The sequence below is a fragment of the Oncorhynchus gorbuscha genome, linkage group LG23 (assembly GCF_021184085.1).
Source record: "Oncorhynchus gorbuscha isolate QuinsamMale2020 ecotype Even-year linkage group LG23, OgorEven_v1.0, whole genome shotgun sequence".
Taxonomy (NCBI): domain Eukaryota; kingdom Metazoa; phylum Chordata; class Actinopteri; order Salmoniformes; family Salmonidae; genus Oncorhynchus; species Oncorhynchus gorbuscha.
In genome coordinates, this window is record NC_060195.1 from 37287138 (window position 1) to 37310877 (window position 23740).

The following is a 23740-nucleotide window of genomic DNA, read 5'->3' on the forward strand; positions in this document are numbered from 1 at the left end:
GACACATCACACGTTAAGACTGCCCTGACTTTAGCAGGGCCTGGACACAGCACACGTTAAGACTGCCCTGACTTTAGCAGGGCCTGGACACATCACACGTTAAGACTGCCCTGGCTTTAGCAGGGCCTGGGCACATCACACGTTAAGACTGCCCTGACTTTAGCAGGGCCTGGGCACATCACACGTTAAGACTGCCCTGGCTTTAGCAGGGCCTGGACACATCACACATTAAGACTGCCCTGGCTTTAGCAGGGCCTGGACACATCACACATTAAGACTGCCCTGACTTTAGCAGGGCATGGGTACATCACACGTTAAGACTGCCCTGGTTTTAGCAGGGCCTGGGCACATCACACGTTAAGACTGCCCTGACTTTAGCAGGGCCTGGACACATCACTCATAACCTAATGTTGTGATGGAATGGGGTCAGGTGAGTTTTGATGTTTGTGTCTGAGGCTTATGAGGTGTCTGGGAAAGGTTGGACCTCTCGCAAACACTTCGGAGTCAGAGAGAAAAAGTCAAGAGATACACAGGGAGGAGAGGAAGAAAGGAGGGGAAGAACAAAGAGCTCAATGTGATATTGTATACAATGTCAGTATAGCATTAGACCTGGGAGGAAACGGTTCCACACACTTTGGTAGCTGAATTGAAGGGAGTACAGTACAGCTTCTCAAAGACACATATACAGTTCCTAAAAAGAAGCATCCTTCAGAAATCATTTTTTCCCCCCTTTATGTCATTGTGTTTGTCTCGCATGCACTCTGGCAAGGTGTCTACTTTTCGATATGGTGGCTGTGCATGTGCGTGTCTGCATGTGTGGCGACGTGCGTTTGTGTGCATGAGAACACGTGCAAGAGTGTGTGTCAGTGTGTGAGAGATCACATGTAAATCTACATATAGTGAAGAATCAGGACCAAAGGATTGTTATAAATAATCACCTCCAATAGGCCTACAGACTGCTGACGTGTAGGAGAGAGACCGCTGACAATAGTCTTACCAAGGTTGCCATCTAGTGGAATAAAATGCTACACGCACAACTCTCTTGCACAATTTGACTATGTAAACAGAGTTCCAAGCGAATCCAAATGAAGGGATATAGACATTCAAAACCACATGACAAAATACAAACTTGCCGTATTCAAAATCTCTTTATGATGATTTGATGTACATCAGGACATCAGAACGATGGTTTGTAGAGTCTGCTTCACTGTGTTACCCATCATACTCCATAACAGTAATCACAAAAGTGGCTGGACATCGACAGAGGATTTTTTTTGGACTATAGTCAATGTACCTGAACAATAATTTATTTAAATGAACTAGTTGATGGAGTGCCCAAACAAGTGTGAAATAAAAGTCAAAGGTCACAACAGCCAGAACAAAAAACAGAACTCAAACAATTCCTAGCTAATGAGGACACCTCCAAAATGTATTTTTATTTAATTAGGCAAGTCAATTATGAACAACTTCCTATTTCAATTATGGCCTAGGAACAGTGGGTTAACTGCCTTGTTCAGGGGCAGAACGACAGATTTTTACCTTGTCAGCTCGGGGATTTGCTCTAACCACTCGTCTACCTGCCGCCCCGAATCACCACAAATAGAACACTGATCGTCCAATCAGAGCGGCCTGGATGCCGCTACCATTCCACTCACAGACAAACTTACACTAACTAAGATCACAATATATGGGTCTGACAATAACGGTTTTGAGGAGTATAATGTGAAGAACTAAGTATGTTGTTGGTATCTACAGTAACCACAGAGAATATACTGCACATTTTACACTAATTCAAAATATTTCAGTCAATGTTTGTGCTTCAGAACGCTACATTACTGTACATACTATCGTGGCTTTGATACAAATTGGGGGTCAGACTGGGGGTCAGGGTTGAGTTGTTGGTCGGGTGTCCAGGCCTCAGTTTGGGGAATTCAGGAGGGGTAGAGGGCCTGGACTGGGTGCCGAGTTGGAGGGGGATGCTAGGTCTGGACTGGGGGGGTGGGGTGATGTGTTAATGGGGGTTGCTGGGTCCTGACTGGGGAGGGGTACTAAGGAATATCTGCAGGGCAGGGGTGAAGATCAGGATGGTCCCTAGGACCGACACAGTGAGGAAGGCCCACAGGAAGATCCTGTCCAGAACCTGAGCCACAAACTTCCAGTCCTGGACCACCTGAAAACAGGAAGAACAGGAAAAAAATCAAGGAAAGAGGAACAAATTCAGTATCTTAGTATTACATTATATAAATGTCATTACACTACATATCACGTTGATTAAAACATATAGCATGGTGACCCACCTCTCTGATAAAGTGTTCCTTGCGTATATGGCAGCTGATGTAACGCACGGAGTACGTAGCTCTCTCCAGCATGGTGACCCAGGCTTGACTCTCATCTTCCTTCCCCTCCCGAGGACTCTGTCCATGGGCCCCGCTGCTCCTCTGACCCCCGGACCGGGGATTCAGCTCAGGACTCTCCGGCGCCAGCTCGGGGTAGTGGTACCGGTCAGTGTGGCCCCGCATGCACAGCATCCGAGGTAGCCTCTGAAGGAAGAGGGAGCGAACCCAGGGGGACATGGGGTGGTAGGTGGCTGAGGACCGGTGGTGCACGTTGATGACAAACACCGTGACGATGATGGAGAGGGTGACGAAGATCATGATGAAGAGGAGGTACTCCCCCGATGAGAGGGATGACCTTGGAGGAAGACGGGATGATCTCTTCTATGACCAGGAGGAACACAGTGAGAGACACAAGGACGGAGGTGGAGAGTGAGAGCTTTTCCCCTTCGTCCGACGGCAGATAGAATACCAGCACGGTCAGGAACGACAGACCGAGGCACGGGATAATTAGAAACAGGGTATAGAACAGCGGGAGACGTTTCAGAATGAACGAGTACGCTATGAAGGGGAAGGAATACAGCCCGTCTCGCCGGTTTCCTCTGGCCCCCGTGGCGTTCAGGATCTCCCACTCGCCGTTGTCGAAGAAGTCCTTCCTGTCCACGTAGTCGTCTAACAGGATCATGTCCACCATGTTACCGTCGTAGGTCCAGGAGCCAAACTTCATGGAGCAGTTCTGTCTGTCGAAGGGGAAGTAGGTGACGTCCATGGTGCAGGCCGACTTGTAGCTGGCCGGAGGGGTCCACGTGATCCTACCGTTGGACTTAACGATGGCTTTGGTCATCAGGGAGCCCTCGAACCGCCCGTCAGCACTGGGAGAGGAGAGAGGGGCAGGGTGTAAGATTAGGGTTAATATTATGGTTAGGGTGTGTATAAGTCCAAAACTTATTTTTCTAGCACCTTGCACTTTCACTTTTTGTATTCTTTTGAGCATGGATTAATATAATTATATGATCTTTGCATCTCGGCCTCCTTGGGTTATTCGTCATGGTTTTGAGGACAAGTACTTTTTGAACTCATATATTTTTTTCCCCCCGACACACTGGCCGCCTTTCATTGTAGCCTGAGAGCTAACCTCCATACTGGCTTTCTAGGGTGTGTATAAAACATATATTTCTTAGGAATACATCAAACAAACAAAAAAGGATATGGAGTATCAATGTGGGCTATTAGTGTGAATATAGGTGGAAGTTACACTGTCTTTATGTAGACTTTATGCTAAATAAACCCTTCATAACACGTGACATCATCATTGAGCTTACTTCTCATAGAGCACAATGTCGGGCAACCAGATGGTCTCAGATGGAACTCTGATCGATGTGATCCCACCATAGTCCTCAGGGTTCCATCGCAGTTTATAATCTATCCACTCCTGTTGAGGGGAAAAAAAACAGATTGTTATCCATCTATCCTCTTCTGTGGACAACAGTTTCTATGCCTTTTACAAGCTACAGTTACACACACACACACACACACACACACACACACACACACACACACACACACACACACACACACACACACACACACACACACACACACACACACACACACACACACACACACACACACACACACACACACACACACACACAACCTCCTCACCTGCCACAGCCATACATTAGTGGTCATCAGCTGGTTCTTCTCATCCTGTGTGTGTATGTGAGAGCGAGAGAGAAAGAGAGGTCATGTCGAGTGGAGCAGAGGAGACATCCAGGTTAGAAATGTGTATCGGATGTCATTTCAAATGGAATCAAATTTTGCTGTCTGTTCCATTTCCTTTTTACACTATGTCATGATTACACCTGAAACCATTTCTAAATGTATCACTCTTGTGCAATTTATACTGATAGGCTACATGAAGGTTCTGCCTTTTTTATTTTAGTCTGGTATTAGAGTATAAGACTAAGCGTTTAGGGCCAAGCCGTACGGTCGTCAAATAGCCAACACGCCAATCGCCAAATGCTTTTGGGAACGGGCATAAAACGTTAACATCAATCCACAGATTCAAAAAGGACAAGAGTCAGAGTTGAAATCATTAGGAGAAAAATCTGCGTAATGGAGAGTTGAAAATAAAGGGCCTGAAAAGTAATGTTTTAGAAAGATCTGGTGACGTGGTAAAAGAGAGAGGATAGCAGTGCCTGTTATGTGACGATTGTGAGGCGCTACACAAAATGCCAGTCACAAGATGGGGACTTCACATACTGTAGGCCTATGGCACGTCAAGGGAACTGTAGCCTACTGTTCAGATGGGCTAAATTGGAACTGAAATCTGGACACTGACTGTATATCCATAACCTCTCCACCAAACTGGAATTCTTCTGACTAGCTTGGAAAGACAGTACCGTGCAATATTGAAGGGCCCTCACAGCTGCTCGATCAGCCTATTTTTCCAGCCTAATGAGAATAAGAAGCCGACATATTTTTGATACTGTCCCAAAGCTAACTAAAAAGCAGCATTCCAAGAGAGGATGGCTTTTTACTTCAGCAGTGATGAATTCATGAAATTCTTAGATGAAAAGATTATGATCATTAGAAAGCAAAATTACAGACTCCTCTTTGAATCTGAGAATTACGCTAAAACTCAGTTGTCCTGAAGCTGCACAGAACTGCCAGGGCCTAGAATCAATGGAGACACTCAAGTTTTTTAATCCTATGTCTCTTGATACAGTCACAAAAATAGTCAGCTGCATACTGGACCCGAATCCAACTAAACTACTGAAAGAGCTACTTCCTGTGCTTGGCCCTCCTATGTTGAACATAAATGGCTCCCTATCCTTCGGATGTGTACCAAACTCACTAAAAAAAGTGGCAGTATTAAAGCTTCTCTTGAAAAAGACAATATCTTGACCCGGAAAATATGTATTTTTTTAACTATTGGCCTATAACGAATCCCCCACTTCACGCAATTTCTTTAAAAAGTTGTTGCGCAGCTTACGGGCAGTTGCGACCTGTCGTTCAGGGCAGGAGAGGCAGAGCCCCACCGGTTTTGAGCCCCACATTTTTTGCAAATGTTTTTGTCGTTGCCTGTTATTTTGGCATTAACACGTCACATATCAGTTTGTAAAATAATTTTTTTTTTTTTACTATTAGCCTGTATCAAATCACCCATTCCATTTTGAAAAAGCTGTTGTGCAGCAACTCACTGCCTCCTGAAGACAAATAATGTATATGAACAGCTTCATTCTGGTTTGAGACCCCATCATAAAACTGAACTCATGAAGAGGGTAAATGACCTTAATGCATCTGTCCTCGTGCTCCTAGACCTTCGTACCATTTGACACCATCAATCACCACATTCTTTGGAGAGACAAATTATTGCCTGGTTTAGATCTTCTGTCGGAAAGATATGTTTGTCTCTGGATGTAAGTGTCGGGTGTTCCTCACGTTTCCGTTTCAGGACCGTTTTCACTATATATATTCAATTCACTTCAATTCAAGGGCTTTATTGGCATGGAAAACATGTGTTAACATTGCCAAAGCAAGTGAGGTAGACAACATACAAAGTGAATATATAAAGTGAAAAACAACAAAAAATAACAGTAAACATTACACATACAGAAGTTTAAAAAAACAGTAAAGACATTACAAATATCATATTTTATATATATATATATACAATGTACAAATAGTTAAATGACACAAGATAAAATGAATAAGCATAAATATGAGTTGTATTTACAATGGTGTTTGTTCTTCTCTGGTTGCCCTTTTCTCGTGGCAACAGGTCACAAATCTTGCTGCTGTGATGGCACACTGTGGAATTTCACCCAAAAGATATGGGAGTTTTTCAAAATTGGATTTGTTTTTGAATTCTTTGTGGATCTGTGTAATCTGGGGGAAATATGTCTCTCTAATATGGTCATACATTGGGCAGGAGGTTAGGAAGTGCAGCTCAGTTTCCACCTCATTTTGTGGGCAGTGAGCACATAGCCTGTCTTCTCTTGAGAGTCATGTCTGCCTACGGCGGCCTTTCTCAATAGCAAGACTATGCTCACTGAGTCTGTACATAGTCAAAGCTTTCCTTAATTTTGGGTCAGTCACAGTGGTCAGGTATTCTGCCGCTGTGTACTCTCTGTGTAGGGCCAAATAGCATTCTAGTTTGCTCTGTTTTTTTGTTAATTCTTTCCAATGTGTTAAGTAATTATCTTTTTGTTTTCTCATGATTTGGTTGGGTCTGATTGTGCTGTTGTCCTGGGGCTCTGTAGGGTGTGTTTGTGTTTGTGAACAGAGCCCCAGGACCAGCTTGCTTAGGGGACTCTTCTCCAGGTTCATCTCTCTGTAGGTGATGGCTTTGTTATGGAAGGTTTGTGAATCGCTTCCTTTTAGGTGGTTGTAGAATTTAACGGCTCTTTTCTGGATTTTGATAATTAGTGGGTATCGGCCTAATTCTGCTCTGCATGCATTATTTGGTGTTTTACGTTGTACACAGAGGATATTTTTGCAGAATTCTGCGTGCAGAGTCTCAATTTGGTGTTTGTCCCATTTTGTGAAGTCTTGGTTGGTGAGCGGACCCCAAACCTCACAACCATAAAGGGCAATGGGCTCTATGACTGATTCAAGTATTTTTAGCCAAATCCTAATTGGTATGTTGAAATTTATGTTTCTTTTGATGGCATAGAATGCCCTTCTTGCCTTGTCTCTCAGATCGTTCACAGCTTTGTGGAAGTTACCTGTGGCGCTGATGTTTAGGCCAAGGTATGTATAGTTTTTTGTGTGCTCTAGGGCAACAGTGTCTAGATGGAATTTGTATTTGTGGTCCTGGTGACTGGACCTTTTTGGAACACCATTATTTTGGTCTTACTGAGATTTACTGTCAGGGCCCAGGTCTGACAGAATCTGTGCATAAGATCTAGGTGCTGCTGTAGGCCCTCCTTGGTTGGTGACAGAAGCACCAGATCATCAGCAAACAGCAGACATTTGACTTCGGATTCTAGCAGGGGGAGGCCGGGTGCTGCAGACTTTTCTAGTGCCCGCGCCAATTCGTTGATATATATGTTGAAGAGGGTGGGGCTTAAGCTGCATCCCTGTCTAACCCCACGACCCTGTGTGAAGAAATGTGTGTGTTTTTTGCCAATTTTAACCGCACACTTGTTGTTTGTGTACATGGATTTTATAATGTCGTATGTTTTACCCCCAACACCACTTTCCATCAGTTTGTATAGCAGACCCTCATGCCAGATTGAGTCGAAGGCTTTTTTGAAATCAACAAAGCATGAGAAGACTTTGCCTTTGTTTTGGTATGTTTGGTTGTCAATTAGGGTGTGCAGGGTGAATACATGGTCTGTTGTACGGTAATTTGGTAAAAAGCCAATTTGACATTTGCTCAGTACATTGTTTTCATTGAGGAAATGTACGAGTCTGCTGTTAATAATAATGCAGAGGATTTTCCCAAGGTTACTGTTGACACATATTCCACGGTAGTTATTGGGGTCAAATTTGTCTCCACTTTTGTGGATTATATTCATATTCTACCTCTTGATGTCATTCGGGGAAAAAAAAGTCAACTTTCACTGCTTTGTGAATGACACACATGTACATTTTGATGAGACATGGTGAAGCCTCAAAATTGCTTGCCCTGGAAGCCTGTTTCAGATAAAGGAAGTGAATGGCAGAAACTTGTTTACTTTTAAACTCAGAGAAAACAAAGATGCTATGTCTAGGTCAAGAAGCAAAGAGATCTGTTTGATCTGTTTGATCTGACAATTAATCTTGATGGTTGTACAGTCGTCTCAAATTAAACTGTGAAAGACCTCGGTGGTACTCTGGACCTTGACTTCGCTTTTGACAAACATATCAAGAATATTTCAAAGGCAGCTTTCTTCCATCTTCGTAACAATGCAACAAAAAAAATCTGAAACATTGTCTAAAAATGATGCAGAAAAGCTAATCCATGCTTTTGTCACTTCTAGATTAGAATACTACAATTCTTTGCTTGCCGGCTGCCCGGATAAAGCACTAAATCAATTTCAGTTAGTGCTAAATACGGCTGCTAGGATGTTGCCTCGAAACCCAAAATTTGATCATATTACTCCAGTGCTAGCCACTCTACACTGGCTTCCTGTTAAGACTAGGGCTGATTAAGGTTTTACTGCCTAACCTACAAGGCATTACATTGACTTGCTCTTATCCATCTCTCTGATTTGATCCTGTCGTACACACTTACACGTACACTATGGTCCACCAAATGTTGGGCTTTATCCTATAGAGATACATTTTTATGGAGTGGTCTGCCTATACATGTGAGAGACGCAGACTCGGTATCGACTTTAAGTCTTTACTGAAGACTCATCTCTTCAGTAGGTTAAATGATTGAGTGCAGTCTGGTCCAGGGGTGCGAAGGTGAACGACAAGGCAGTGCTGCTTGCTGTCTCTTCCTGGCCGGCTCCACTTTCTCCACTGGGATTCTCTGCCTCTGGCCCTATTGCGGGCAGTGGCGACCCGTCGTTCAGGGCAGGAGGGGCAGAGTGACACCTATTTTGAGACCCAAATTTTTTTTTTGTTATTAAGATTTGTCACATATCAGTTTGCAAACAACTCAGTTTTTCACAATTCCTGACATTTAATCAGACTAAAAATTCAGTGTTTTAGGTCAGTTAGGATCACCACTTTATTTTAAGAATGTGAAATGTCAGAATAATAGAGAATTATTTATTTCAGCTTTTATTTCTTTCATCACATTCCCAGTGGGTCAAACGTTTACATACACTCAAGTAGTACTTGGTAGCATTGCCTTTCAAATTGTTTAACTTGGGTCAAACGTTTCAGGTAGCCTTCCACAAGCTTCCCACAATAAGTTGGGTGAATTTTGTCCCATTCCTCCTGACAGAGCTGGTGTAACTGAGTCAGGTTTTTAGGCCTCCTTGCTTGCACACGCTATTTCAGTTCTGCCCACACATTTTCTATAGGATTGAGGTCAGGGCTTTGTGATGGCCACTCCAATACCTTTACTTTGTTGTCCTCAAGCCATTTTGCCACAACTTTGGAAGTATGCTTGGGGTCATTGTCCATTTGGAATACCCATTTGCGACCAAGCTTTAACTTCCTGACTGATGTCTTGAGATGTTGCCTCCCCCTTTTTCCTCCAAACATAACGATGGTCATTATGGACAAACAGTTATATTTTTGTTTCATCAGACCAGAAGACATTTCTCCAAAAAGTACGATCTTTGTCCCCATGTGCAGTTGCAAACCGTAGTCTGGCTTTTTTAATGGCGGTTTTGGAGCAGTGTCTTCTTCCTTGCTGAGAGGCCTTTCAGGTTATGTCGATATAGGACTTGTTTTACTGTGAATATAAATACTATTGTACCAGTTTCCTCCAGCAACTTTTCACACCAAAGTATGTTCATCTTTTGGAGACAGAACGCGTCTCCTTCGTGAGCGGTATGACGGCTGCGTGGTCCCATGTTGTTTATACTTGCGTACTATTGTTTGTACAGATGAACGTGGTACAGTCAGGCGTTTGGAAATTGCTCCCAATGATGAACCAGACTTGTGGAGGTCTACAATTGTTTCTGAGGTCTTGGCTGATTTCTTTTGATTTTCCCATGATGTCAAGCAAAGAGGCACTGAGTTTGAAGGTAGGCCTTGAAATACATCTACAGGTACACCTCCAATTGACTCAAATTATGTAATTTAGCGTATCAGAAGCTTCTAAAGCCATGACATTATTTTCTGGAATTTTCCAAGCTGTTCAAAGGCACAGTCCACTTAGTGTATGTAAACTTCTGACCTACTGGAATTGTGATAATGAATTATAAGTGAAATAATCATTCTGTAAACAATTGTTGGAAAAATGACTTGTCATGCACAAAAGGGATGTCCTAACCGATTTGCCAAAACTATAGTTTGTTAACAAGAAATTTGTGGAGTGGTTGAAAAACTAGTTAATGACTCCAACCTAAGTGTATGGAAACTTCTGACTTCAACTGTATGTACTTATGGAAAACATAGGGACAACAATGGTAGGAAGTCCCTGAGACAAAAAACCCTCAACCTCCAGATGAGTATGAGGGGGGAGTTTAAGTTTAATTCTTACAAGGTTGGCTTATTCTTTAGATGTTTGAGGATGCTAGTGAACCATAATCAAAGTGACACTGGACTAACGCATTTGCGTGTCTATAGCTACAGTGGGGCAAAAAAGTATTTAGTCAGCCACCAATTGTGCAAGTTCTCCCACTTAAAAAGATGAGTGAGGCCTGTAATTTTCATCATAGGTACACTTCAACTATGACAGACAAAATGAGGTGGGAAAAAAAATCCAGAAAACCACAACGTTTTCTGTAAGTCTTCACAAGGTTTTCACACACTGTTGCTGGTACTTTTGGCCCATTCCTCCATGCAGATCTCCTCTAGAGCAGTGATGTTTTGGGGCTGTTGCTGGGCAACACAGACTTTCAACTCTCTCCAAAGATTTTCTGTGGGGTTGAGATCTGGAGACAGGCTGGGCCACTCCAGGACCTTGAAATGCTTCTTACGAAGCAACTCCTTCGTTGCCCGGGCGGTGTGTTTGGGATCATTGTCATGCTGAAAGACCCAGCCACATTTCATCTTCAATGCCCTTGCTGATGGAAGGAGGTTTTCACTCAAAATCTCACGATACATGGCCCCATTCATTATTTCCTTCATTCGTCCTGGTCCCTTTGCAGAAAAACAGCCCCAAGCATGATGTTTCCACCCCCATGCTTCACAGTAGGTATGGTGTTTTTGGATGCAACTACGCATCCTTTGTCCTCCAAACACGACGAGTTGAGTTTTTACCAAAAAGTTATATTTTGGTTTCATCTGACCACATGACATTCTCCCAATCTTCTTCTGGATCATCCAAATGCTCTCTAGCAAACTTCAGACGGGCCTGGACATGTACTGGCTTAAGCAGGGGGACACGTCTGGCACTGCAGGATTTGAGTCCCTGGCGGCGTAATGTGTTACTGATGGTAGGCTTTGTTACTTTGGTCCCAGCTCTCTGCAGGTCATTCACTAGGTCCCCCCGTGTGGTTCTGGGATTTTTGCTCACCGTTCTTGTGATCATTTTGACCCCACCGGGGGAGATCTTGCGTGGAGCCCAAGATCGAGGGAGATCATCAGTGGTCTTGTATGTCTTCCATTTCCTAATAATTGCTCCCACAGTTGATTTCTTCAAACCAAGCTGCTTACCTATTGCAGATTCAGTCTTCCCAGCCTGGTGCAGGTCTACAATTTTGTTTCTGTTGTCCTTTGAGAGCTCTTTGGTCTTGGCCATAGTGGAGTTTGGAATGTGACTGTTTGAGGTTGTGTCTTTTATACTGTTCAAACAGGTGCCATTAATACAGGTAACGAGTGGAGGACAGAGGAGCCTCTTAAAAGAAGAAGTTACAAGTCTGTGAGAGCTTGCTTTTTTGTAGTTGACCAAATACTTATTTTCCACCATAATTTGCAAATAAATTCATTAAAAATCCAACAATGTGATTTTATGGATTTTTTTTTCTCTCATTTTGTCTGTCATAGTTGAAGTGTACCTATGATGAAAAGAGGGCTAGCAACACTGGCACCACTTATCAGCCTGAAGCAGAGCACTTCTCTCTATTGCTTTCTCCTGTGATTCACCTCTCTCTTCCTATCCCTCCTACTCCCGTGCTTCAGCTCACCCCCCCCCCAATCTCTTTTCCTATATTCTTTCATTCTCATTATTTGGTATGATATCAGTTAGTATTTACAACCTCTCTTTTTGAGTTTAAACAATTACATACATGCCACAGGCATCTCCCCTCAGAGAGCAAGAGATATGTACCCTGCTGTTTGTTTAAGCAAGGTTCATATTTAAGACCATGAATGGGACTGTTCTATTGGCTGCTTGTGTTCTTTGACAGAAGAGCTAAACCAGCTCACCTTATCAAATCAGGCCCTGAAAAGTGTAAAGCTCTGTTGGAAAAGAGCGTGTTCCCGAGAGTTTCATAAAAGGAGAGAAAAAGCTAGATAGAAGTCCCACTGAGGCCACCAGCTTTATTTCAGGACCTTGGTCAGCTCAGGAGTGGAGTTGTTCCCCTGTGGTTTATAAGATTATTTTCTTTCACCATTACTTGTTTGAGCAACATGGACAGGGTCAGAATTACAAGAACTACGTGGCTCAAGCAATTCAGACAAGATATTTTGAGACGTCCATGTCTTTTACCGTTTCTTTATATGGCAAGGTCTTTTGCCGCGGTGCGCGTTTAGCGTGTGTGCGTTCGTGCCTGTGCATGCATACGGCATCCTCACCACGTCCACCAGCTGTGAGATCTTGAGTCCAAAGCGTACTGTGACCGTGTCGTTGGCGTGCTGGATGGGCCGGACCCAGCGCTGGTACCCCTGGAACAGGTTCCTTAACAGGAGGTCCTCCATCTCAGCCAGAGAGCCAAACTCACCTGGGGATGGGAGAGGAAGGGGGGGGGGAAAGAGAGAGTTTAAATGGGCTGAGAGAAGAGAGAAAGCTCAATGTCAATTAAACAGCTATTTTGAATATAAAATGTTTAAGCGTCACAGACCAAAAGTTGTCTCATTTTAGATGGTGTTTACTGGGGTTGCATGAGAAGGGGTTGAGTAATACGAATCAGAGTATGAACAATGACACAGGAGTTGGGGTGGAGCAGAGAGCCAGACAGAAGGCTAGTGGGACACAGACACTGCAACACGGCAGCCTGTGGCTGATTCCCAACGGACTTGAAACTCCTCTGAATCTCCCCCAGGAGAGATGAGTGTGTAGCTGAAAGGGTGTGTTTTTGTGGTCTCGGTTTATCCATCCCTGGCTTTCTGTATGCTTTGGACACTTGGACAGCCTTGGTGTAGGTGCAAGCTGGTGGCGCTGATATTCGGCAGTCTCAGCCACAGGCTTGACTGTGGCCTCCAGATTTCAGGGCCTGACAAAAACTAGGGCAAAGCAATTGGCTAGGTTCCGCTCTGTTTCAGCTGTCGTGGGCAGCCTAGCGGTTTGGAGAGGGAGGTGCTCGCTGTACCCTCGAGGGCAGTGCATACAGGGACCTTTGAAATGGTAGATCCTTTTTTTGAAAAATATGATTGGTGGATTAAAATAAAGTGTTTAAAATGTGTGGGTGTGTGTGTGCATGTGCCCAATAACCTGCAGCTAGAGCGAATCTACCCTCCGGCTCCCATTCTGTCAGGCTTAACATCATTTCCTTCCAGGAATCAAAACTGTATTACATTAGAAATAAAATGCAACCCTCTACTTAGATATTGCCAACTTCAACATAACCTTCAACCATATATACCAATCGTTTACGAATAGCCTTGGGGTGTTACTGACAAATGGAAATTACCCTTCAATAATTCAATAGATATTATGACCGTTAGTTTCAGAAAGAGAACAGAAGGGGAGACAGACACTGTCACCTGACACCGTGTCTGTCACTGCTTCCCGTCGACCGGTTCTGTCTGTCAGCAGAAACAGACCCGCGCGAGCGTCCTCCCGTGATTGATTCTGGTTGCTTGGAGAAACAGGCGCGCAGCTAATGCTTCCAGTTTGTCAGATGGAATATGAGTAATTGGAATCTCGAGGAAGGTCATATCGTAACTTGGATGTAAGGCCAGATGTGTTATCCCCCCCGTGACTTGGATAGAGGAACCTTTATTTCCATCCTAACCTAGTGCACTTTTCAGTTCCATATAGGCTATCCCTCGCAAGCACCACACATTTATAACTCACCCTACTTATCGTACAAGACATGCAATTGTTCCAGTTCCTGTACTTACCGGGGATGGTGCCGAGACAAAACGCACACATCGCCGAAAGGACAAGCACAGATACCGGCAAATTCATGATGATTCTCATCCGCTCTGTAGAGGCTTCTATAAACTAATATCATGCATTAAAGACATACAACTTCTCGAGAGCCCCCGTAGCAATGAACAAGTCTCATAATTCCGTTAGCAACGCTGACAATGGAAAAATAAACCCTATCTAATATTAAAAACGAGCCTTCCACTGAGCTCCCCGTGAACAAAACTCCAGTTGCGTGGAGGACTGGCACCGGCGGCTGTTCTGCACATCTCTCCAGCGTGTGGCGCGGTGACAAAGAGGAGGGAGCAGAGCAGAGGAACAGCTAAGGATCCACAGCACCTGGCAGATGACCGTGCGTGCATGCGCACCTGTGGGGAAACGGTAGCACGTAGACTAAATTCTTCAAGTTTAGCTGTTGTTGTAATGATCTTCTGAGACACTGGGAGATGGCTTGGTAGCCTAATATATCGCAGCAGTTTGAAAGAGGAAGAGGTTCATGTCTGTTGAAAGTCCACGTGCAGGGCACGGACTGTCCACGAGGGCGAGCTTAAAGCAGTGAAGTCTTGATGGATGTCAGCAGATGATTCCCGGTAGTTTCAGTTGATAAAATATATGATACAAAAAGTCTTACCAGTTCTTCATCCTAAGCGATGCCCATAAAAGGTTTAGCATCAGCCTGTCCTCAAAGAGGAAAGTGAGTGGTGCTAGACCCTCACCTCTATTGATATCCTACTTAGAGAAGGAGTCCTTTACTATGAGAAGGGGGGACGAGGGAAGGATGGCTGACTGTGCTTTATGAAACTAAACTAAATCTTCTGACCTAATGCTGACATGGCACATCACTAGAGATGGCACATCACTCTCTCTCACACACTCACTCCCTCTCTCATTCGTGTATCTCTTTCTCACTCTCTCACTCCCTCTCTCAAATATATATCTTCCTCTCTCTCTCTCTCCCAAACCTCTCTCTCTCTGTCTCTCTCCCTCTCTGTCTCCCTCTGTCTGTCTGTTTCTCTCTCTCTTTCTCCCAAACCTCTCTCTCTCTCTCTCTCTCTCTCTCTCTCTCTCTCAAACCTCTCTCTCTCTCCCAAACCTCTCTCTCTCCCACTCTCTGTCTGTCTGTTTCTCCCTCTCTCTCTCCCAAACCTCTCTCTCTGTCTCTCTCTCTCCCTCTGTCTGTCTGTTTCTCTCTCCCTCTGTCTGTCTGTTTCTCTCTCTCTCTCTCTCTCTCTGTCTGTTTCTCTCTCCCTCTGTCTGTCTGTTTCTCTCTCTCTCTGTCTCTCTCTCTCCCTCTGTCTGTCTGTCTGTCTCTCTCTCTCTCTCTCTCTCTCTCTCTCTCTCTCTCTCTCTCTCTCTCTCTCTCTCTCTCTCTCTCTCTCTCTCTCTCTCTCTCTCTCTCTCTCTCTCTCTCTCTCTCTCTCTCTCTCTCTCTCTCTCTCTCTCTCTCCAAACCTCTCTCTCTGTCTCTCTCTCTCCCTCTGTCTGTCTGTTTCTCTCTCTCTCTCTGTCTGTTTCTCTCTCTCTCTGTCTCTCTCTCTCTCTCTCTCTCTCTCTCTCTCTCTCTCTCTCTCTCTCTCTTCTCTCTCTCTCTCTCTCTCCCAAACCTCTCTCTCTCCCAAACCTCTCTCTCTCCCCAAACCTCTCTCTCTCTCTCCTCAAACTCTCTCTCTCTCTCTCTCTCTCTCTCTCTCTCTCTCTCTCTCTCTCTCTCTCTCTCTCTCTCTCTCTCTCTCTCTCTCTCTCTCTCTCTCTCTCTCTCTCTCTCTCTCTCTCTCTCTCTCTCTCTCTCTCTCTCTCTCTCTCTCTCTCTCTCTCTCTCTCTCTCTCTGATTTGGACGTCTCTAGATATTGGGTCTCTCTCTCTGGTTTTATTGCCATGATCAAGGTGATATATGGGACATTGAAAGTGTATGTTGATGTTCACCCTGTCATTTTCCATCAGTTAGTCAGCCTCAGAGTTCTGAGTTGGAGTCTCAGATACTGTCTCAGAGTTCTGACTCTATCATGTGTCACCACACACAGACTCTGATAGCCCCTGACAGGGCCTGCTTGACGTGGCCCAACCAAACACACTGCTGATCCAGCAGCCTCTCTGGGTCAGGAACCAAGCCCGTGAGCTCTAACCTTACACCACACCCTATCCTGCTGCTGTGGAATCTAATATATTATATCTTAGGAACTGGGACGTATACCACGGGTGCTCTAATTATGTTTATAATAGAAATAAGGTACCTCCGGGTTTTTTCTTATATGTTGCGCCGTGCATAAGAACAGCCCTTAGCCGTGGTATATTGGCCATATACCACACCCCCTCGGGCCTTATTGCTTAAATATAATATGCCATTTAATATGCCATCTACAGTATGTGTGTGCGTGTGTCTATCTCTCTAGCTGGGCTGTGTCGACATCCTTTGCTTTGTCCAGTAATATTCTCTTGTCTTTTTCTGTCTGGCTCTTATCCAGTTCCTCTGTTTTTCTTTGTCTTTCTGCCTCTCATTTGGTTCCACCCCCCTCTCTTTCTCTCACTCTCTCTGGGAGATTAATCAGTGTGTTCTCTCTCTCTCTCTCTCTCTCTCTCTCTCTCTCTCTCTCTCTCTCTCTCTCTCTCTCTCTCTCTCTCTCTCTCTCTCTCTCTCTCTCTCTCTCTCTCTCTCTCTCTCTCTCTCTCTCTCTCTCTCTCTCTCTCTCTCTCTCTCTCTCTCTCTCTCTCTCTCTCTCTCTCTCTCTCTCTCGTGGCTGAGTACAGACTATTCTATTTTAATTTAATTTTCTCTCTCCATCTCAGCCCAAGAATTCCAAGGTAACCTGACTAAATGACTATCGCCCTGTAACACTCACATCTGTAGCCCTTAAATACTTTGAAAGACTGGTCATGGCTCGCATCAACACCATCTTCCCAGAAAGCTGTACCCACTTTCAATTCACAAACCATCCCAACAGATCCACAGATGACGCAATCTCTATTGTACTCCACACGGCCCTTTCCCACCTGGACAAAAGGAACACCTATGCGAGAATGCTGTTCATTGACTACAGCTCAGTGTTCAACACCATTATGCCCTCTAAGCTCATCACTAAGGACCCTGGGATTAAACACCTCCTGCAACTGGATCCTGGACTTCCTGATGGGCCGCCCCCAGGTGGTAAGGGTAGGCAACAACACATCCACCACACTGACCCTCAACACGTGGGCCCCTCAGGGGTGCGTGCTTAGTCCCCTCCTGTACTCCCTGTTCACCCACGATTGCATGGCCACGCACGACTCCAACACCATCATTAAGTTTGTAGACAACACAACAGTGGTTGGCCTGATCACCGACAACGATGAGACAGCCTATAGGAAGGAGGTCAGAGACCTGGCATTGTGGTGCCAGGGCAACAACCTCTCCCTCAACGTCAGCAAGACAAAGGAGGTGATCGTGGACTACAGGAAACGGAGGGCCGAGCATGTCCCCATCCACATCGATGGAACTGTTCTGGAACAGGTCGAGAGCTTCAAGTTCCTCTGTGTCCACATTACTAAGGATCTATCATGGTCCACACACATCAACACAGTCGTGAAGAGGGCACAACAACGCCTCTTCCCCCTCAGGAGGTTGAAAATATTTGGCATGGGCCCTCAGATCTTCAAAAGGTTCTACAGCTGCACCATTGAGAGTATATTGACTGGCTGCATCACCACTTGGTATGGCAACTGTTTGGCATCCGACCGCAAGGCGCTACAAAGAGTATTGTGTACAGGCCCAGTACAGGAAGGCCCTAAAAATGGTCAAAGACCCCAGCCACCCAAGTAATAGACTGTTCTCTCTGCTACTGCATGGCAAGTGGTACCATGCACCAGGTGTGGAACCAACAGGACCCTGAACAGCTTCTACCCCCAAGCTATAAGACTGCTAAATAGTAAGTTACATCTGCATTGACCCTTTTTGCACGAATCTCTTTTGACTCATCACATACACTGCTGTTACTGTTTATTGTCTGTCCTGTTGCCTAGTCACTCTATGTGCCGGGGCCAGTGAGTGTGAGTCTGAGCAGCACATCACCATGACTGAATGTCAGCACAAGGTGTTTCACAGTGCCAGAGAACAACCAGTAGAGGCACAGAGTGACCACCAGGTGGGAGAGCTGGGGCGTGTGTGTGCATGCACTTGTGAGAGAACTGGGCAGAGCGTCGGGATTAGCGTGGCATAATTGGGTGAGCAAGAGCGCCTAGACGCAGCGCCAACCTCAGCTCCTACTGGTGGTACCCCGAGGGGCACGGCGAAGTGCCAACCTCCTCAGAGAGAGAGAGACAGATGGGGAGACGGAGAGATACACACAGAGAGAGCAATGAGACCCAACCAAATCATGAGAAAACAAAAAGATAATTACTTGACACGTTGGAAAGAATTTACAAAAAATACTGAGCAAACTAGAATGCTATTTGGGCCTTAACAAGAGAGTACACAGTGGCAGAATACCTGACCACTGTGACTGACCCAAAATGAAGGAAAGCTTTGACTATGTACAGACTCAGTGAGCATAGCCTTGCTATCGAGAAAGGTCGCCGTAGGCAGACCTGGCTCTCAAGAGAAGACAGGCCATGTGCTCACTGCCCACAAAATGAGGTGGAAACTGAGCTGCACTTCCGACCCACCTGAACATATTAGAGGCACATACTTCCCTCAGATTACACAGACCCACAAAGAATTCGAAAACAAATCCAATTTTAGTAAACTTCCATATCTATTGGGTGAAATACCACAGTGTGCCATCACAGTATCAATATTTGTGACTTGTTGCCACAAGAAAAGGGCAACCAGTGAAGAACAAAAACAATTGTAAATACAACCCATATTTATGTTTATTTATTTTCCCTTTTTTACTTCAACTATTTGCACATCGTTACAACACCGTATATAGACACACTATGACACTCCACACTGCCCTTTCCCACCTGGACAAAAGGGATGTGAGAATGCTGTTCATTGACTACAGCTCAGTGTTCAACACTATAGTACCCACAAAGCTCATCCCTAAGCTAAGGACCCTGGCACTTAACACCTCCCTCTGCAACTGGATCCTGGATTTCCTGACGGGCCGCCCCCAGGTGGTGAGGGTAGGCAACAACACATCTGCCACGCTGATCCTGAACATCCTGACCGGTTGCATCACCGCCTGGTATGGGAACTGCTCGGCATCCGACCGTAAGGCGCTACAGAGGGTAGTGCGTACGGCCCAGTACATCATTTGGGCCGAGTTTCCTGCCATCCAGGACCGATATACCAGGCGGTGTCAGAGGAAGGACCTAAAAATTGTCAACGACTCCAGTCACCCAAGTCATAGACTGTTGTCTCTGCTACCGCACGGGAAGCGGTACCGGAGCGCCAAGTCGGAGTCCAAAAGGCTCCTTAACAGCTTCTACCCCCATAAGACTGCAGAACAATTCATCAAATCACCACACATTGAACCCACTCCCCTTTTTATTGAACTTCTTACTTTAGTTTATTTAGTCAATATTGCTGCATTGCTGGTTAAGGGCTTGCAAGTAAGCAATTTGATTTGACATGAAATGTCTTTATTCTTTTGGCGCATTTGTGAGTGTAATGTTTACTGTTCATTTTTGATTGTTTATTTCACTTTTGTTTATTATCTATTTCACTTGCTTCGGCAATGTAAACGTATGCTTCCCATGCCAATAAAGCCCCTTGAATTTAATTTAATTGAGAGAGAGAGAAAGAGAGAGAGTGAGAGAGAGAGATAAAGACAGAGCGATACACACAGAGAGATAGAGAGAGATAGAGACAGAGTGAGACAGATAGAGAGACAGCGAGAGAGAGAAACATACCGATTCATCTCCCAGAGAAAAGAAACACGTGAAAAACACACAAATTAACTCCTCGCAGATCACAATGATGGAAAGTGTGTGTGTGTGTGTGTGTGTTGTGCTTTTTATGTATGAGGAGGTTAAACCATTGAAGGAAAGAGTTCAGCTGCCAACAGAAAGCATCTGATAATTAATTATGGCATTTACTCTTGTCTAGAGCAGCCACACATTTAAAGCTGACAGTCAGATTTACTGTTAAGAATAGCAGTATGCATTAAATTAGTCACATGAGAGAGAGAGAGAGAAAGAGGTACTGTGGGAAACCAGGCAGGAAGTGCACTTTCTCTCTTTTGTATTTCTATTCCTCTCTGCTCTTTGTTCCGTGGAAGTAGTCAGGAAATATGAGGCTAATTATCACAATGAAATGATCCTGATTTTCCGCTCCACTTGGAGCCGTGTTCCGGACAGCTGCTGCCTCTGAGAGGCTCCCGCTCACTCAGTGCCTGCCCGATTTCTAATCACTTGGAAAAGGGAATTCTCGCGGGCTAGAAACCTGCACGCCGGTTCCCTTCACAGGCGATGGGGGCCAGCTGCAGTGTGTGTGAGTACTTGTGCTTACCCTACTTGCCTCTCTCCCTCTGTCTCCCTCTCTCTGTCTGTCTGTCTCCCTCTGTCCCTCTGTCTGTCTGTCCGTCTCTCTCTCTCTCTCTCTCTCTCTCTCTCTCTCTCTCTCTGTCTCTCTCTGTCTCTCTCTCTCTCTCTCTCTCTCTCTCTCTCTCTCTCTCTCTCTCTCTCTCTCTCTCTCTCTCTCTCTCTCTCTCTCTCTCTCTCTCTCTCTCTCTCTCTCTCTCTCTCTCTCTCTCTCTCTCTCTCGTAGTTTGCTGCTACAGTTATTGTTGATGTTGCTCTTGTTTGGCCCATAGTTATTATCTGCGTAATTTGACTCAGTAAAGGAGTATAAATAAGAAAAACAGTATTCTTCTCCCCAGGGTTCATCTTAATCTGTTTTCTATTTGAAGGATTACACACGATGAATAAAACCAGGACAGGCAAGCGAGGGCCATCAACACTCAAATCACCTAGTTTCAAAGGAAATGTACAGACTATAGTCTCACTCACAGTAGCTATTATAGGCTATGCGTCCAGTAATGAATACGCTAATGCTATGCTAATGCTATGCTATGCTAATGCTACAGTGTTACTACAGGGCTGTGATATGTGTTTGTCTCACCTAGTTACCTTAAGATGAATACATTAAAGATGCAGTGTCAATGTTTTGTGTGATTTCAGTCATGTAGGTTTGAAAGTAGTGCTCATGAGCCAAAACGGATCGTCAAAAGTTGTGCACAACTGTATACAACGTCACCCACGTAGTATGTTACGTCCTGCAAAATATATATATATATGATATGTAACCAATTCCATTTCATACAATATGTTACGAATTTGAAAGTGCTTAAGATCCCGTTCAATCTCTTTAACGCTAAGTAGGTTGGGATAAGAGTTTCTGCTAAATGACTAATGACTGTAAAAAAAGAAAAACACCACTTCTGTTCTGTTGTTTGAAGATGTCTTTGTACGCTGTGAAGGATAGTGATCTCTCAACCAGCAACCAGGAAACACTATAGTCATCAGAGATGTTGTGGTTGAAAACCTTTAAAGCTGGGTTAGTGCATAGTTTTAATGGTTAACTGGGCTATAGATGCTACAGCACTAGCTAGAGGCCCAAATCCTGATAAGAGAAAACTGTCTCAGTGACTCAAAGCTGATCAAAGCAGGTGTTTTAGAGGGAGAAGGATGAAGGAGAGAAGCGAATTATGGGAAAATGGCCACTCGGCATCAGCAGAGTGCATTCTGGGATAGAGGGGTTATAGGTCAGCTGACTGAGTTGAGTAGAAAGTCGTGACAGTGAAAGAATAGAAATTCCTCCCCTGACATTAAACCCCACTATCAAACATGCACTCTTTCTCAGACAGACAAGACATGTCCAAATCAGTGGCCCTCTGTCAACGCGATCTAGAAGAGGATGGCATATTGCCCATAACGTGGTCATTGAATTGCATTTGCTTCACGCAGCCCATAGAATCCAGCCAAAGATTTTACACGTGACGTCACAGCCCATAAAATCCAGCCAACGATTGACACGTGACGTCACAGCCCATAGAATCCAGCCCATGATTGACACGTGACGTCACAGCCCATAGAATCCAGCCCATGATTGACACGTGACGTCACAGCCCATAGAATCCAGCCCATGATTGACACGTGACGTCACAGCCCATAGAATCCAGCCAATGATTGACACGTGACGTCACAGCCCATAGAATCCAGCCAAAGATTTTACACGTGACGTCACAGCCCATAGAATCCAGCCAACGATTGACACGTGACGTCACAGCCCATAGATTCCAGCCAACGATTGACACGTGACGTCACAGCCCATAGAATCCAGCCAACGATTGACAAGTGACGTCACACCCCATAAAATCCAGCCAACGATTGACACGTGACGTCACAGCCCATAGAATCCAGCCCATGATTGACACGTGACGTCACAGCCCATAGAATCCAGCCCATGATTGACACGTGACGTCACACCCCATAGAATCCAGCCCATGATTGACAAGTGACGTCACACCCCATAAAATCCAGCCCATGATTGACAAGTGACGTCACACCCCATAGAATCCAGCCCATGATTGACAAGTGACGTCACACCCCATAAAATCCAGCCCATGATTGACACGTGACGTCACAGCCCATAGAATCCAGCCCATGATTGACACGTGACGTCACACCCCATAGAATCCAGCCCATGATTGACAAGTGACGTCACACCCCATAAAATCCAGCCCATGATTGACAAGTGACGTCACACCCCATAGAATCCAGCCCATGATTGACAAGTGACGTCACACCCCATAAAATCCAGCCCATGATTGACACGTGACGTCACAGCCCATAGAATCCAGCCCATGATTGACACGTGACGTCACACCCCATAGAATCCAGCCCATGATTGACAAGTGACGTCACACCCCATAAAATCCAGCCAACGATTGACACGTGACGTCACAGCCCATAGAATCCAGCCCATGATTGACACGTGACGTCACAGCCCATAGAATCCAGCCAACGAATGACACGTGACGTCACAGCCCATAGAATCCAGCCCATGATTGACACGTGACGTCACAGCCCATAGAATCCAGCCCATGATTGACACGTGACGTCACAGCCCATAGAATCCAGCCCATGATTGACACGTGACGTCACAGCCCATAGAATCCAGCCCATGATTGACACGTGACGTCACAGCCCATAGAATCCAGCCAACGATTGACACGTGACGTCACAGCCCATAGAATCCAGCCCATGATTGACAGGTGACGTCACAGCCCATAGAATCCAGCCCATGATTGACACGTGACGTCACAGCCCATAGAATCCAGCCCATGATTGACACGTGACGTCACAGCCCATAGAATCCAGCCCATGATTGACACAATTGACAAGTAGTAAAAGGTTGACGTCCGACGGACTAAAACGCTTGCATGCAAACCCCCGCGACAACATTTCATATCGTCCTCCTTACCGGAGCAATGGGCTGTTCAAAAAGGTTGTGACTATGGCGTTTCTCCCCCCCCAAAATATTTGTTATTAGCTATTAATGGATCACGTCACCACCACACCCCACACCAGTACAGAGACTGTCAGAGACAGCTGCTGTAGTACTATGAACTCAGTAAAAACCCACACAACCCATATCCTGTGTTGAGATATCAACCA

General features: G+C 45.1%; 1 protein-coding gene across 1 annotated transcript; it reads right to left on the bottom strand.

The window, feature by feature from the left end:
- Window positions 1-1181: 1181 nt before the first annotated feature.
- On the bottom strand, window positions 1182-14417 carry LOC124011445 (neuronal acetylcholine receptor subunit non-alpha-3-like). Its single transcript, XM_046324841.1, is given in 7 exon segments — window positions 1182-2170; window positions 2298-2675; window positions 2677-3205; window positions 3656-3765; window positions 3999-4043; window positions 12630-12775; window positions 14118-14417. Coding segments are annotated over 7 exon segments (1446 nt in total). The 5' UTR covers window positions 14197-14417; the 3' UTR covers window positions 1182-2011.
- Between the last annotated feature and the right edge of the window lie 9323 nt (window positions 14418-23740).